Raw genomic sequence first — 15,064 nt, forward strand, 5'->3', positions numbered from 1 at the left:
TTTAGCATGATAGATTTTCAGCGTTTGATGATTTTCCAGTTTTCCAAGGATGGAATTCTGCCCTTTGGAAGTGATTTTCTGATCTCAACCTTGACCTATATCTCATGCTATTAGATGTTGAAGTCTGATCTGTTGACAGGGTTCACCTGATGACTTTAGTCTCACCTTGTCACATTGTTTCAGCAGTGGCTTTCAGTCATGGGGACCTAGCCATAAAGCAACCTCTGGTCTCCCAGAGAAACCTGATATTGCTGTATAGCTCTTGGAAAAAGTCCAGACTACAAAAGTGTGAAAGACCCTGGGGCAAGGAACATGTAAAGGGGTTGCTGAGTGAACTGGGGAGATATAGGGTGCAGGGGGACCCTATATCTGTACATAGGCAGAGGGGCTTCACTGATTCTTCTGTCATCGGGAAATATGGAAAGCTTAACTAAAATGGTGTAAGTATACAAAATATTTTAAAATTCATATTGATGATGAATGTTGACCTGACACAAACTTTAATTATATACTGAATGTTATGATACTGTTTCAGTTTTTGTAGAGAACACTTTTTTTAAAAAAATATATTTAAAATATATTCATTCTTGGGATGTGGGTACTCTAGCAAAGCCATCATTTGTTGCTCATCTTTAATTACACTTAAAGGTACTGGAGAGTTAAACTAGGATTACGTTAGAAAAAACTTGATGAAGCATTGCTGTAGTCTTTTCATGTACACGTGGCCTCAAAGTCAAGTTATGATAGACTGCAATCTATATTACATGCACTAACTGAACATTGAATTCTAAGGTCACTTTGATTTTATACATGTTCATTAGTCCTCAGTCTTGATTGTAATGGAAGATATGTAAAGGGAATGCTAATGTTTCTACCTGCTTAATATCTTATAATTCCAAACATTTGGTGGCCTAGACATTTTACATAATGTGCTATAATTACAAGGTTCCTTATCATAAAACAAACTGAGCATTTTTCTTATTTATTCATGGGCTGAGGCATTGCGATCTAAACCAACATTTACTGCCCACTCATAATTGCATAGAGGTCAGTTAAGAGTCAGCCACGTTGCTGTAGGTCTGGAGTCATATATAGGTTAGGCCAGACTAGATAAGGATAGCAATTTCCTTACCTGGTTCACTAATGTCCTTTTTAGGGAAGGTTTTCTAACAATTTACAATGAATTCATGATCATCATTAGACTCTTAATTCCAGATTTTTATTGAATTCAAATTCCACCATCTGCCACGGTGGTATTCAAACCCAGGTCCCCAGGTTATTACATGTCTCTTGATTGGTAGTCCAGCGATAATACCACTAGGCTGGAGCCTCCCCAAAATGTCTTTGTTCATTTTCATCACTTTTTTTACAGATCCAGTACATCTCTTAACTCCACTGTATTATCTGCCTGCTCCTTCAGCATCCAGTCTTGAAAGAGCTAGTTTCCTCCACCTAAATATCAGTGGTTGAAGTGACTGTGTCTCCAGTTCGAATTCCATCGTTAACTCCATCTTATGTGACCACTGTCCTAGGCACACCTCGAATGTTTGTATCATCTCCTTATTTATTGCAAAGGAATGAAATATAAGACTAGGAACATTTCTCTACATCTGTACAGATCATTGCTGAGGCTAAAGTACTTTGTACAATTTTGGTCTTCCTTTTGGAGGAAACAAAATGCCTTAATGGCTTTAGAAACACTTCAGAGATGGTTGATGCAGGAAAATTGGATGGCCTATACCCATTTGGAGTTAAAAAAAATAGAGGTGATCTTACTGAAAGAAGATATTGAGGGGACAGAATAGGATGGATACCCAGAAGTTGTTTCCTTTTGTGAGAGAGACTAAAACTAGGGTTAATAGTTTAAAAATAAATGCTCTGCCATTTAAGACATGGATGAGATGTTCTTTCTGAATGCTGCTAAGTGTGGAATTATCTTCTGCAAAATGTAATGGAGGTTGAGTCTTTAAATTTTATTCAAGGCTAAGTTAGATTTTTGAATAAGAAGGCAGTCAAGGGTTTTGGGATACTGACAGGAAAATGGACCTGGACCTGAAATGACTCCACGAAGGCCGGCATGCCATCATCCAGTCACCCTTTATTTGCATGTGCATAGTACATGACACTAACCCTGCTAGCTCAGAGATGGCTGCATCCTAGGAGGCTTCTTTAATGCCTAGAAAAGGGGTGAACCCTTAGGTTCTGACAGCCTTGCCAGGTATTCTGAGACGCCAGGTATGTTTTGCTCCTACCCTGCTTCTGATGCTGTTTCACTCAGCCATCTGCCAAAGATCCAGGAAGATCAGGTTTAACCTAGTGCGGAATAGTCTCCCCGTTGGCAACTGTGAAGCTATCCCTATAGTTGTGTGAGGGGTAGTCCTACAATCACACAGGAACTGGGACTGTTTGGTATAGAGTAAACAGTAGGCTGTTTCTTCGAGCCTGCCTTCAAACTTCGGGCTGCTTTTTGCAGCAGACCATTGGACGATGGATGATATGGAACTGTCCTTACTTGCCAAATGCCATTCGATTTTAGGAAATACTCAGATTCCCTACTGGTAGATAATGACCCATTATCAGTGACCAACACTTTCAGCAGTTCGTGTTTTGCAAAAGATGCTTATCACTTTTCAATCGTCCACATGTTTGACGAATGAACTCTACGGAGAAAGTGAGGACTGCTGATGCTAGAGACCACAGTTGAAAAGTGTGGCACTAGAAAAGTACAGCACATCAAGCAATATCCAAGGAGCAGAGAAATTGATTGTTTCAGGCATGAGCCCTTCATCATGAATGCAGGGGTGGGGGGCGTTGAGAGATAGATAGGTGGGAAGGCAATAGGTAGATGTGGGTGGAGGCTGATAGTAATAGATCGGAGGGGAGGGTGGAGCAGATAGGTGGGAAAAAAGATGAATGATGAATGAAGTCTGTGCACGTCCAACCATATTGAATGGGTGTCCTCAATGACTGTGACCCTACAGCCAATGAAAGGACTGGCATTGTCAACCTTAAACGTGTCTGCCTGGCCAAACTGGCCATAAATAGGTCCAGGCAGTGGGCTGTGGAGGGGGTCGTTAGGGCCGACTGCCTGCCCGTCTTCAGCGGTTACGTTAGAGCCTGGGTGTCTCTGGAAAAGGAGCACGCGGTGTCCACCGACACCCTGGAGTTGCTCAGGGAGAGGTGGACACTGCAGGGAGTAGAGTGCATTATTTCCCCCTCCAACTCTATTTTCATTTAATTCCCGCCCTCCCCTTCACTGTTTGATCTCACAGCATTGCCCTTTGATGTGAAGGGCACTTCTTGTCACAGGCCACTCGGGTGTTGCCATTCTTCCTGGTGGTGGAAATTTGAATAAAGATTCGTGCACCTTGTGTCTTTCACTGTGTCTCACATTTGCACACACACAACATGGGTGCTGGGGAGAAAATAAGCACTACCGCAGTTAGACAGTAGTGTTGGGAAAAAAAGAAAAAAAATTAAACAAGAAAAAAAATAAATAACAGCATCATAGATTTGTTCACTCAGAGCTGGCTCTGAGGGAGCTGGACCAGTTTAAAAAAAATTAAACGAGGCTGCCTGGCCAGACTGGCCATAAATAGGTCCAGGCAGTGGGCTGTGGAGGGTGCGTTAGGCCGACTGCCCCTCTTCCACGGTTATGTTAGAGTCCGGGTATCTCTGGAAAAGGAGCACGCGGTGTCCACCAACACCCTGGAATTGCTCACAGGGAGTGGAGTGCATTATTTCCCTCTCTAACTCTATTTTGATTTGATTCCTGCCCTCCCCTTCAGTGTTTGATCACACAGCATTGCCCTTTGATGTGAAGGGCACTACTTGTCACAGGCCACTCGGGTGATTCCTTTCTTCCTGGTGGTGGAAACTTGAATAAAGATTTGTGCATCTTGTGTCATTCACTAAAAAACATTAAATGAGTCTGAGGTTTACCCAGCCATTTCCATGAATGGGGGGGAGCTGCTAGCGTTAATTTTTATCCTTGTTAGCATTGCACCACCAATGCGGCTATTTCAGAATCCAATCCTGGCCACCAGATATAACTTCTCACCAACATTTTGGAAACCTCTGGTGGCGTTCAGCCAGTATCTGGTGGTAACCTTTGCTTGGGACAATCACTAATGCTCCCTATAATAATGTCATACTTTATAGTGATCTGTTCTCGCCAGATTCAGAAAGGTTTAGATCCTGGTTGTGATAGCTGTTTTGCTCCCCCTATCACCAACAGCTGTTTCGGTTTTGCCAGACCAGGATCTTCACAGTCTGATATTGTCACCGCTAACAATAAGGGTATCCAGAAAGGTTAATACCAGTACGGACTCTTCTAGTGACAGCACCACTGGTGGTGTTTCCGCCAGTGGGAGGCAGCTCAAGGCATCTGCGTTTGCCACTTAGCCTCCCAGATGCTGTTCCAACTTGTAATTGTATACACTGAATAAGAGTCCTTACAGGGGTTTGTAGTTCATGACAAGTAAGAATTTACAACCATAAAGGTATTGGTGGAACTTCCTTACACCAAAAATAACCGCCAAACCAACATTCTCTATCTGGGCATGTTTTGTTCAGCATCAGCCAAAGTCCAGGAAGCATTCCTCTATGGACCACTGGTGAGCCAGTACTATCCTGATACCGTATGAGGAGGCATTGCATGTCAGTACCACATCTCACTTGAAGTCATAGTGTGCTAACACCTTTGACGACAATAGTGCTTCTTCATTTCCCTAAAGACTGCATCTTGGCTACAAGACCATTTCCAAGACTGACCCTTTTTCAATAGCATAAGTAAGGATGCCAGGATGGTGGCAAGGTTATGTATGAATTTTCCCTAATAATTCACCGACCTAAGGAAAGACCGACGACATGGGAACTGGAGCATCTTTTGATAGCCCTCATCTTCCAATGGATATATCCAGTCTTGTCAACTCTGAGCCCAAGTTGGTTATTTGGGGTGCCTTTAACCATATACCTGCCTTAGAGAAGCACTATGTCCAAGTTCTCTAAATGCTCTTCAGGGCGAAGCAAAATTATCTGGTTACAGTGCACAGGTCAGGGCCGGTGCAGCACCCCCGCCTGTTCCTAGTGCACTTCCACTCATATAAGGACAAGCAAAAAGTAATAGAAGTCTCCAGACTATTGGGAAATGATCTGCAGGCACTGCTGTACAAGCGGTCAAAAATCATGTTTTTCCAGGATTTCTCAGCAGATTTAATTCAAAAGAAGAAGTCCTTCCATGAAGTTTAAAAAGAGGCTGAAGAACCTGGGCATCCAGTACTCTGAGGAATCCTGCAGTGCTCTATTTCAGCCACGAGGACTCCGTTTATACGTTTGACTCAGCGGATAAAGCTAAAAGCTTTGTAGATACTTTAAATAGACGGACTGGCCTGAAGAATACGGTTAATGTTCGTTCTTTTTCCCTTCTTTCCCCATGTTTTCCCTTTTTTTTTAACCCTTTCTTTCTCCCTAATAATTTCTTTTTTGGAAAGGGGGAGAGAAACTTGGAATAAGTTCCTTTTTTTTAAATTGGATTTTATAACGGGAAAATTTGGGGATGTCCTTTGTTGTCTCCTTTTATTTTTTATTTGTTCTGTTTCTCTTTTAGTCACAAGTAGGGGTGATTTGTCTTTTGGATCCAACAGTGGACAGGATGCCTCGTGGGCCCCCAAGTATTTCTTCACAGGCTAAGCAGATGGCTGACTTATGTGAGGAGTTGGGCTGGTGGATATTTGGAGATGTCTTCACCCTACCGGCAGGGACTTCACCTTTTTTTCAAACCCACATAAATGTCACACAAGGATTGATCTCTTTCTGGCTCCCTCAGCCCTTCTGGATTCGATTATGGGTTGTAAAATTGGGAATATAGCTATCTCCGAACACGCGACGGTACTTTTGGAAGTTCAGGCCAAGAGTGAGGGGCTAGGTTTGCGGCACTGGCGTTTATACCTTTTTCTCCTTAAGGTTTCCAAATTTATGGAATACTTTTCGAAGGAGTTTCAGGAATTCTTGACTATCAACTCGGGCACGGCTAGTAGTCCGTCTATGCTATGGGATGCTACTAAGGCCTTTGCTGGGGATTAACTATTTCCTATTCATCTAGCTGGAATTGACAGACAGAGGAACAGCAACGTCTACTTGAGACACGGTTGAAAGCTGCTGAGCGGCACATTTTGTGTGGCTTTCGGTGACTAAGCTACAGCGGATCACGGCCCTCTGGGCTGCCTTGAATTCAGTACTGATACAAAACGCAAAGAAAGAATTTCTTTTTTAGACAAAGGCTGTTCGAATATGAGGATAGGCCAGAGTAGTATTTAGCATACCTGACCAGGAAAAAGGGTGCTCCCCAATCCATTACTGCAATCAGAGAAAGTGCAGGGTCCTTACATACAATGCTAAAAAGATTAATGAGGCTTTTTGGAGTTTTTACTCTGAGTTGTATTGGTCTGAAATTTACGAGGACAGGAAGGCTAAAATGGAGGCCTTTTTTTAAGAACCTGGACCTCCCAGGGGTAACCTTGGAACAGGCCTCTCTCCTTAATGTCCTCTTCACAGTTCAGGAGATACAGGAAGCAACTAGACAACTTCAGAGTGGGAAAGGGCCTGGCCCTGATGGTCTCCCGGGTGAGTTTTATAAGAAGTTTATAGGAATTCTGTCAGGGCCGATGTTAGAGATGTACAATCACTCCTATATGCATGAATGCTTACCACCATCTTTGAGAGAAGCTAATATTTCCTTAATTCTTAAGAAGGGGAAGATTCCTGAGGATTGTGCCTCATAAAGACCCATCTCTCTATTTAATTCAGATTTCAAGATTCTGTCCAAGATCCTAGTGCTGAGATTGTAAAAGGTGTTGCCCCATATTGTTAAAGAGGACCAGACAGGCTTTATAAGGGGCATAGGTCCTCTAATAATATTAGAACGTTGCTGACAAATTTGGACCATATTCAGCAACGATCAATTCAGGAGTTGGTGATTTCCTTAGATGCAGAGAAAGTATTTGATTGGGTGGAATGGCCTTTTTTTTATGTCTTAGAACAGTTTGGATTGAGTGGGTGGAGGTTTTATATCGCCACGCTGTGGCCATCATCACCATTAGGATTGATAGGGGTAATCGGCAAGGTTGCCCCCCTCACTGTTGTTGTTTACGTTGGTGATAGAGCCGCTGGCAGAGGTCATTCGTCAGAACATCCACATAACCGCTCCGGAAGTGGGATCAAGGGCACAGAAGATTACACTGTATGCGGAAGATGTCCTTCTGTTTTTATCGAACCCGATGACCTCCGTACCCCATTTGATACAATGTATCAATTCATTTGGGGCTATTTCAGGATATAAGGTCAACTTTGCAAAATCCAAGACTAAACCTTTGGGGAAACTTCAAGGATGTGCCAGAGTTGAAGGTGGCCCTAAGTTCCCTTTTAAGTGGTCACAGGCAAGGCTCCAATACCTAGGCATTTTTATTACCCCCCAAGTTTGATCTGTTATTTCGTACAAACTTTGTTCACTTGCTTGACAATATTAGGCGAGATCTCCAGAGATGGGAGGCTCTTCCAATTTCATGGCTGGGCCAAATATCTCTCATTAAGATGAATGTTATTTCTCATTTGCTTTATCCCATGCATATGCTCCCTATAATGTTTCCCAGGTCAACGCTATGGAAGCTTATGGGGTAGTTTGGTTCCTTTGGCATCGTGGGCGGTCCCTCATCAAACTTACTAAATTGCAGTTGCCTCAAGGAGGGGGAGGAATTCATTTCCCAGACAACAGGAGGTATCAATTGAGTTCCGTGTTGTCCTTTGTCTGTGATTCGGTAGGTAATGATCTGAACTCAATATGGCTGGATATCGAGGCCTCCCACATGGAGTGCCCTCTTATTAACCTGTTGCTCATGGATAAGATGATGACAGTTATGGACCACTACCGGAACCCCATTGTCATTAGTCCAATCAAGGCGTGAGGGCGATGCGTCAGAATGAGGGTTGCTTATCTAAGACTTATGCCTATAGTTGGCATGCCAGGGTTCCGACCAGGGGTGATTGGACTCAGGGTTGAAACCATGGGCAGCGAGAGGAGTTTCTAGTTTGGGAGACTTGTTTGAGCGGGAGGTTATGATGTCTTTTGAGCAACTGAGCCGCAAACACAGTTGTCCAGTGAGATCTTTTCCATTTTTTTCAAGTTAGGGATTTCATCCAGAAGAAGACTATGCTTCTCACTAAACCCTATAAGCCCGATACAGAGAGGTTGTTGCTACATTCCACAAGCACCCTTTTGGTTAGTGCCCTCTATCGCCTGCTGGGTGGCAAGGCCTGGCAGAATGTTAACAGGTTATGAGAGGTCTGGGAGCAAGAGCTAGGAGTGGAGATCTCTTCTGTATATGGGAGAATGCTCGAAAGATCTCCATCTGTAATAGGACATGCGCTACGCAATTAAAAGTTCTGCACAGTGTTCATCTGGGTCCAGACCGTCTGGTGAAGTTTTAAAAAGGGGCATCTTCAGTGTGCCCTAAATGTAAAATAAGTGTAGGTACTCTTACCCATAGCTTCTGGACGTGCCACAGGCTCCATGTTTATTGGAGCACTGTAGCGGGAGAGATAGGAAGGGTATAGAGGACTGAAGTCAAAGTAGATCCAATATGTCTCCTCTTAAGTCTTCCGAATTTACAATGTTTAGACTGGCATGAGAAGAAACTATTTTAATATTCTTGCATACTGTGCACAGAAAAATATTCTAATGAATTGGGTGTCTGAGAACCCGCCGGGTTTGCTGGGATGGCAGAAATTAATTATGGAGCACATTCCCTTGGACCTTTTTACAAACATGGTGCATCACATAACGGACCACTTTTATAAGACATGGCAGCCCTACTTGAGTTATTTGGATATAGATTTGTCAGCTATCTTAACTAGGGCACTTGTTTAACCAGGATGGTTAGGTTTGTTTAGCCCTGGGCCCTAGAGGGGGTATCCCGAGTTAATACAGGTATATACAATGCTTCTGTTCCTATGTTTGGGGACTTTGTGCTGATTATACCTGTTCTGTATTCTATTTTTTGGGGTTTTCTGTTTTGCTTTTTTTAATCTATTAGTTATTTGGTGTTGCTTTGCACAGTGTTAGGGTTTGATTTGATTATAGGGTAGGTTAATAGTTAGTAGACAGTAGTTGTATTGTAATTTGTGTTTTTTCTTTTTATTATACTGATATTTGTTATTGATTGTATTTTCCAATAATTTTATATAAAACTTCACTTGCACCACAGGGGTAAGTCTTGATTTCAGCTGACTTTTCAATGAAAGCAATTAACGAACTATATTTGGGTGCCAGCTAATTAGTGAAGACTGAGCATTTGTAGAAATTTCTGATCTCCTTTGACAGATGCAACAAGTTGAGTCTTATGGAAATCATTTTCTTTTCTTTAGGAAGCAGACAAGAATCTTTTTAACTCCCCCAAAACTGTAGATACACAATAACCACTTGCCCATTCTATTTAAAGTGTTTCAGATTTCCAGACTCTTGTGAATTTCCTTTTTATTTTAATAATTTAACATTAAAATTATTAAGATAATTGTCAAAACTGTCCACATTTGTCGAATATTTAGAGAACTTTTGTGATCACTGAGAATTTGAAAAGTTCTTTTTTGAAGGCTGCAGATAATTTAAAATGGACTACATAATGCTTATATTGAGGAAAAGATATCTCTCTAATTCAAAGAAAGGTAGAAGAGGGATTTCAGATGAAAGGGAAAAGAGAAAAATTAATGCAAAAGAATAAAATGATGTTTCACTTTTAAGAAATCCATCTGCACTGGGCATGATTTGTTTGTTAACCCATGTTGAAATGAGTCAGAATTAGTCTTTCCTCCATGAAACTAATTGCTCCCTTTATCATAATTTTAAATTTCTATTTAATTCTAATAAGTAAATCTATATTAAGTTTTGGTATTATTGTTTATTAAGCTGGTCAGAGCTTTTAAGCCAATAATGAAGTATAAATATGTAGAATGGGTTCATACCTGCTCAAGGAAAGCATTTATATTCAATCATGGTTTAGTTAACTTGCTTTGAGAGGTTTGCTCAATATTTTATATTTAATACACTGTCATGTAAATATTCAATTTTGCTGTTGTGTAATCCTTAAATAATAACTTTAGCTATGCTGTGATGGTAAAAATTATCATCGCTATTTATCTGAAAAATTATTGTGTATTTGTTGAATGTAAGTTCACTGGAAGTGTTGATCAGACCCAGGCCAATGCGCGTGAATCAAAATGCATTTGGATTTCACAATATAACCCAGTTGACCGTGGCAGCAGGAGTGGGCTGTGTTAGTGTTCACTCAACTTAAATGTTTTAATTCTGCATATAAAATTAGGAATAGTTGGTTCTCTTGAACTTGGGTGCTGAGCATAAATCGGTAAAACCATTTAGGGACTCAACAATTTGGTCAGTCTTTCAGTTGATATGATTAAAGCTGTATAGCTTTAAAGTGACTTTGTGATCCTTTGCTTATGGTGTAATTAATTTGTTCTTAATCAAGGTTGTCAGACATTGTAATATAATAGTAACTGTCCAGAATCCAAAAGATTTCATGATATAAAAGTGGGGCAGTCAATCTGTTTTGGAAAAATTTTGAGAATCAATTATTTTGGCTCTTTGGCATTTGTTCATAAATATACATTAAATGTCACAGTTAGCTGCTGAATTTCATAAAACCAAATTTATACAATCAAATACAGAAATGTACAAACATTATGCAAATAATTAGAATTTAGCAGTCTGTTTTGAGCGTTAAAGGGATTTCTAAATTACCTGTTTAAGAGGACTTTCCATAGTCCTTTCATTAAAATTTTTTTAGCTACAAAACATCTGAATGTCCTGTTATCTTCATAGAACATTAGACTAGTTTCCTATGAGGTTCACTATTCTCCTCCTGTATTACTCCATTAATCACAAAGGTATGTGTAATAACTCATCCAGTAGGATGTTCTAGTACTTTAAGCATTGCATCATTTACTCATTGCTGAATCCATTCTAAGTTATATGACATTGTAATTATGAGGTAATCTATGGATTGTCTTTAACTTGTTTGTAATCTGTTTTATGTGACAGGTCTGAAGGCTGGAGGAACCTCCACAGGTGGCCCTGGCAATACGTTCCACTACACTTTCCATGGTGATCCCCATGCCACTTTTGCATCCTTTTTTGGTGGTTCCAGTCCGTTTGATATTTTCTTCGGCGCTCCAGGACGCTCTAGAATGACTACTGACTTTATTCATGACGACATGGACATTGATGATGATGATGACGACCATGATCCCTTCAATGCATTTAACCATTTTGGTTTCAATGGAATGAATGGATTTCACCGGCGGCATCCAAGCTCCCTCCATACTCGGAGAAAAATACAGGATCCCCCTGTCATTCATGAACTTAGAGTATCCCTTGAAGAAATCTACCATGGTTGTACTAAAAGAATGAAGATCACACGTAGACGGCTGAACCCAGATGGCCGAACCACAAGGACCGAAGACAAGATTCTGAATGTTGTTATTAAAAAAGGTTGGAAAGAGGGCACAAAAATCACTTTTCCCCGGGAAGGTGATGAAACAGCAAACAACATCCCAGCTGATATTGTCTTTATTCTGAAAGACAAACCTCATCTCCATTTCAAGAGAGATGGATCCAATGTAGTTTATGTCGTGAAAGTCACTCTTAGGGAAGTAAGTACAAATACGCTTTCTTTTTTAAACCTATGATTTAGAGGCTATCTTGAAATCATAGAATAGCTACATCAAATCCTTACCAACCCTCTGAGGAGCTTTCCACCACCCCTCCCCAAATCTCTGTAAGCCTGCATTTTCCATGGCTAATCCACTTAGCCTGCCCATCCCTGGACACTGGGAAATTTAGCATGGCCAACCCACCTAACATTCACATTTTTGGACTATGCGAGAAAACCTGGAAGAAACCCACACAAAAACAGAAAGAATGTGTTTGTTGTTTGCACAGTCACCCAAGGGTGGAATTGAACCTGGGTCCCTGACTACTGTGAGACAGTAGTGCTAACCACTGAGCCATTCGTGAGCCAGTGAATTGAAAAGCCAGAAGCTGAATTATAACTTGCCACCCAATCATTCAGTAAGGCACACAAGGTCATTATCACAAACCCATCCTTTTGAAGCTGGTTTGTTACCTGTCCCTTGCTTCATCCCAATACGCTATCATCTTTCCCTGCACTAGCCCAACCGAGACAGTTATTAACTTGTAACTTGGTTATTCGGCTATGGACCAGCTCGTGGGTTGCCCCATGATTTCATTCACAAGCACATTGTTGAAAGGATTTGCAGCTGCAGGTTACATCACCAAGGACTGATTAGGGATAGTCAACATGGCTTTGTGCGTGGGAAATCATGTCTCACAAACTTGATTGAATTTTTTGAAGTAACAAAGAAGATTGATGAGGGCAGAGCAGTAGATGTGATCTATATGGACTTCAGTAAGGCATTCGACAAGGTTCCCCATGGGAAACTGATTAGCAAGGTTAGATCTCATGGAATACAGGGAGAATTAGCCATTTAGATACAGAACTGGCTCAAAGATAGAAGACAGAGGGTGGTGGTGGAGGGTTGTTTTTCAGACTGGGGGCCTGTGATCAGAGGAGTGCCATAAGGATCGGTGCTGAGTCCTCTACTTTTTGTCATTTACATAAATGATCTGGATGCGAGCATAAGTGATGCAGTTAGTAAGTTTGCAGATGACACCAAAATTGGTGGTGTAGTGGATAGCAAAGAGGGTTACCTCCGATTACAACAGGGTCAATGGGCTGAGAAGTGGCAGATGGAGTTTAATTCAGATAAATGCGAGGTGCTGCATTTTGCGAAAGCCAGTCTTAGCAGGACTTCTGCACTTAATGGTAAAGTCCTAGGAAGTGTTGCTGAACAGGGAGATCTTGGAGTTCAGGTTTATATCTGCTTGATAGTGGAGTCGCAGGTAGATAGGACAGTGAAGAAGGCGTTTGGTATGCTTTCCTTTATTGGTCAGACTATTGAGTACAGGTATTGGGAGGTAATGCTGTGGCTGTACAGGATATTGGTTAGGCCACTGTTGGAATATTGCATGCAATTCTGGTCTCCTTCCTATTGGAAAGATGTTGTGAAACTTGAAAGGGTTCAGAAAAGACTTACAAGGATGTTGCCAGGGTTGGAGGATTTGAGCTATAGGGAGAGGCTGAACAGGCTGGGGCTGTTTTCCCTGGAGCATCAGAGGCTGATGGTGACCTTTTAGAGGTTTACAAAATTATGAGGGGCATGGATAGGATAAATAGACAAAGTCTTTTCCCTGGGGTCGGGGAGTCCAGAACTAGAGGGCATCAGTTTAGGGTGAGAGGGGAAAGATGTAAAAGTGACCTAAGGGGCAACCTTTCCACGCAGTGGAATGTGTATGGAATGAGCTGCCAGAGGATGTGGTGGAGTTTGGTGCAATTGCAACATTAAAGAGGCATTTGGATGGGTATATGAATAGGAAGGGTTTGGAGGGATATGGACTGGCAGCTGGCAGGTGGGGCTAGATTGAGTTGGGATATCTGGTCGGCGTGGACAGGTTGGACCGCAGAAGCTGTTTCCATGCTGTACATCTCTATGACTCTATGACCACAATGTTCAAATTTTCACGTTTCCAAATGTGTCACTAACCAACATGTTCCCTCCACCTCCAAACTGTTAGTCAGAAATTTAGCTTGTATTCCAAGTCTAGTCCCCATCTATTTGCTATGACTGTATCTATAATCACCCTTTTTGTCCTTGGCATCTATACTGTAGAGAAACTGACCCTAGTTGCTATATCTGTAAAGTGTAAAATGAAAATGTTAGTCTTTGTTCCACACCTTAGAGACATAGAGATGTACAGCTTAGATACACACCCTTCAGTCCAACTGGTCCATGTTGACGTGATATCCTAACCTCATAACCCAATAAGGTATAGGAATGGAAGCAAGGCCATTCAGCCCATCAAGTTCATTCCGCCATTTAATCTTGGCTGATGGGCATTTCAATTCCACTTACCTGCACTCTCCCCATACCCCTTAATTCCTTGCGAGATCATGAATTCATCATTCTCTGCCTTGAAGACACCCAACATCCCAGCCTCCGCTGCTCTCCATGGCAATGAATTCTACAGGCCCACCTTGTTCTGGCTGAAGAAATGTATCCTCATTTCTGTTCTAAATTGACCCCATCTAATTTTAAGGCTGTGCCTATGGGTCCTAGTCTCCCCACATAACGGAAACAACTTCCCAGCGTCCACCCTTTCTAAGCATGCATTATATCTTGTAAGTTTCTATTAGATCTCCCCTCAACCTTCTAAACTCTAATAATTACAATCCCAGGATCCTCAGCTGATCATCATATGTTAGGCTTAATCTCTAGACCCCTTTGCCAGCATTTGGCCCATATCCCTCCAAACCCTTCCTATTCATATCCCCATACAGATGCCTTTTAAATGTTGCAATTGTACTAGCCTCCACTGCTACTGGCATCTCATTCCATACACGCACCACCCTCTGTCTGAAAAAGTTGCTCCTTAGGTCCCTTTTATATCTTTCTCCTCTCACCTAAACCTATGCCCTCTAGATCTGGACCTCCCCACCCCAGGGAAAAGATCTTGTCTATTTGTCCTAACCATGCCACTCATGATTTTATAAACCTCTAAGGTCACCCCTCAGCCTCCGACGCTCCAGGGAAAACAGACCCAGCCTATTTAACCTCTCCCTACAGCTCGAATCCTCCAACCCTGACAACATCCTTGAAAGTCTTTTCTGAACCTTTTCAAGTTTCACAACATCCTTCTGATAGGAAGGAGACCAGAAGTGCATGCAATATTCCAAGAGTGGCCTAACCAATGTCCTGAACAGCTGCAACATGACTTCCCAAATCCTAAATTCAATGCTCTAACTGATAAAGGAAAGCATACCAAACACCACCACCTTTATCCTATCTACCTGCAACTCTACTTTCAATGAGCTATGAACCTGCACTCCAAGGTCTCCTTGTTCAGCAACACTCCCTA

At 41.8% G+C, this 15,064-nt stretch overlaps 1 protein-coding gene across 1 annotated transcript in view; it reads left to right on the top strand.

Moving 5' to 3' along the window:
- The window catches only part of dnajb5 (DnaJ heat shock protein family (Hsp40) member B5), a 70,400-nt gene that overhangs the window by 23,885 nt on the left and 31,451 nt on the right, over positions 1-15,064 (top strand). The window contains exon 3 of the mRNA XM_060829793.1: positions 11,111-11,721. Coding sequence (XP_060685776.1) covers positions 11,111-11,721 — 611 coding nt within the window. The remainder of the gene's footprint in view (positions 1-11,110; positions 11,722-15,064) is intronic.

The sequence above is a fragment of the Hemiscyllium ocellatum genome, chromosome 1 (assembly GCF_020745735.1).
Source record: "Hemiscyllium ocellatum isolate sHemOce1 chromosome 1, sHemOce1.pat.X.cur, whole genome shotgun sequence".
Classification (NCBI taxonomy): domain Eukaryota; kingdom Metazoa; phylum Chordata; class Chondrichthyes; order Orectolobiformes; family Hemiscylliidae; genus Hemiscyllium; species Hemiscyllium ocellatum.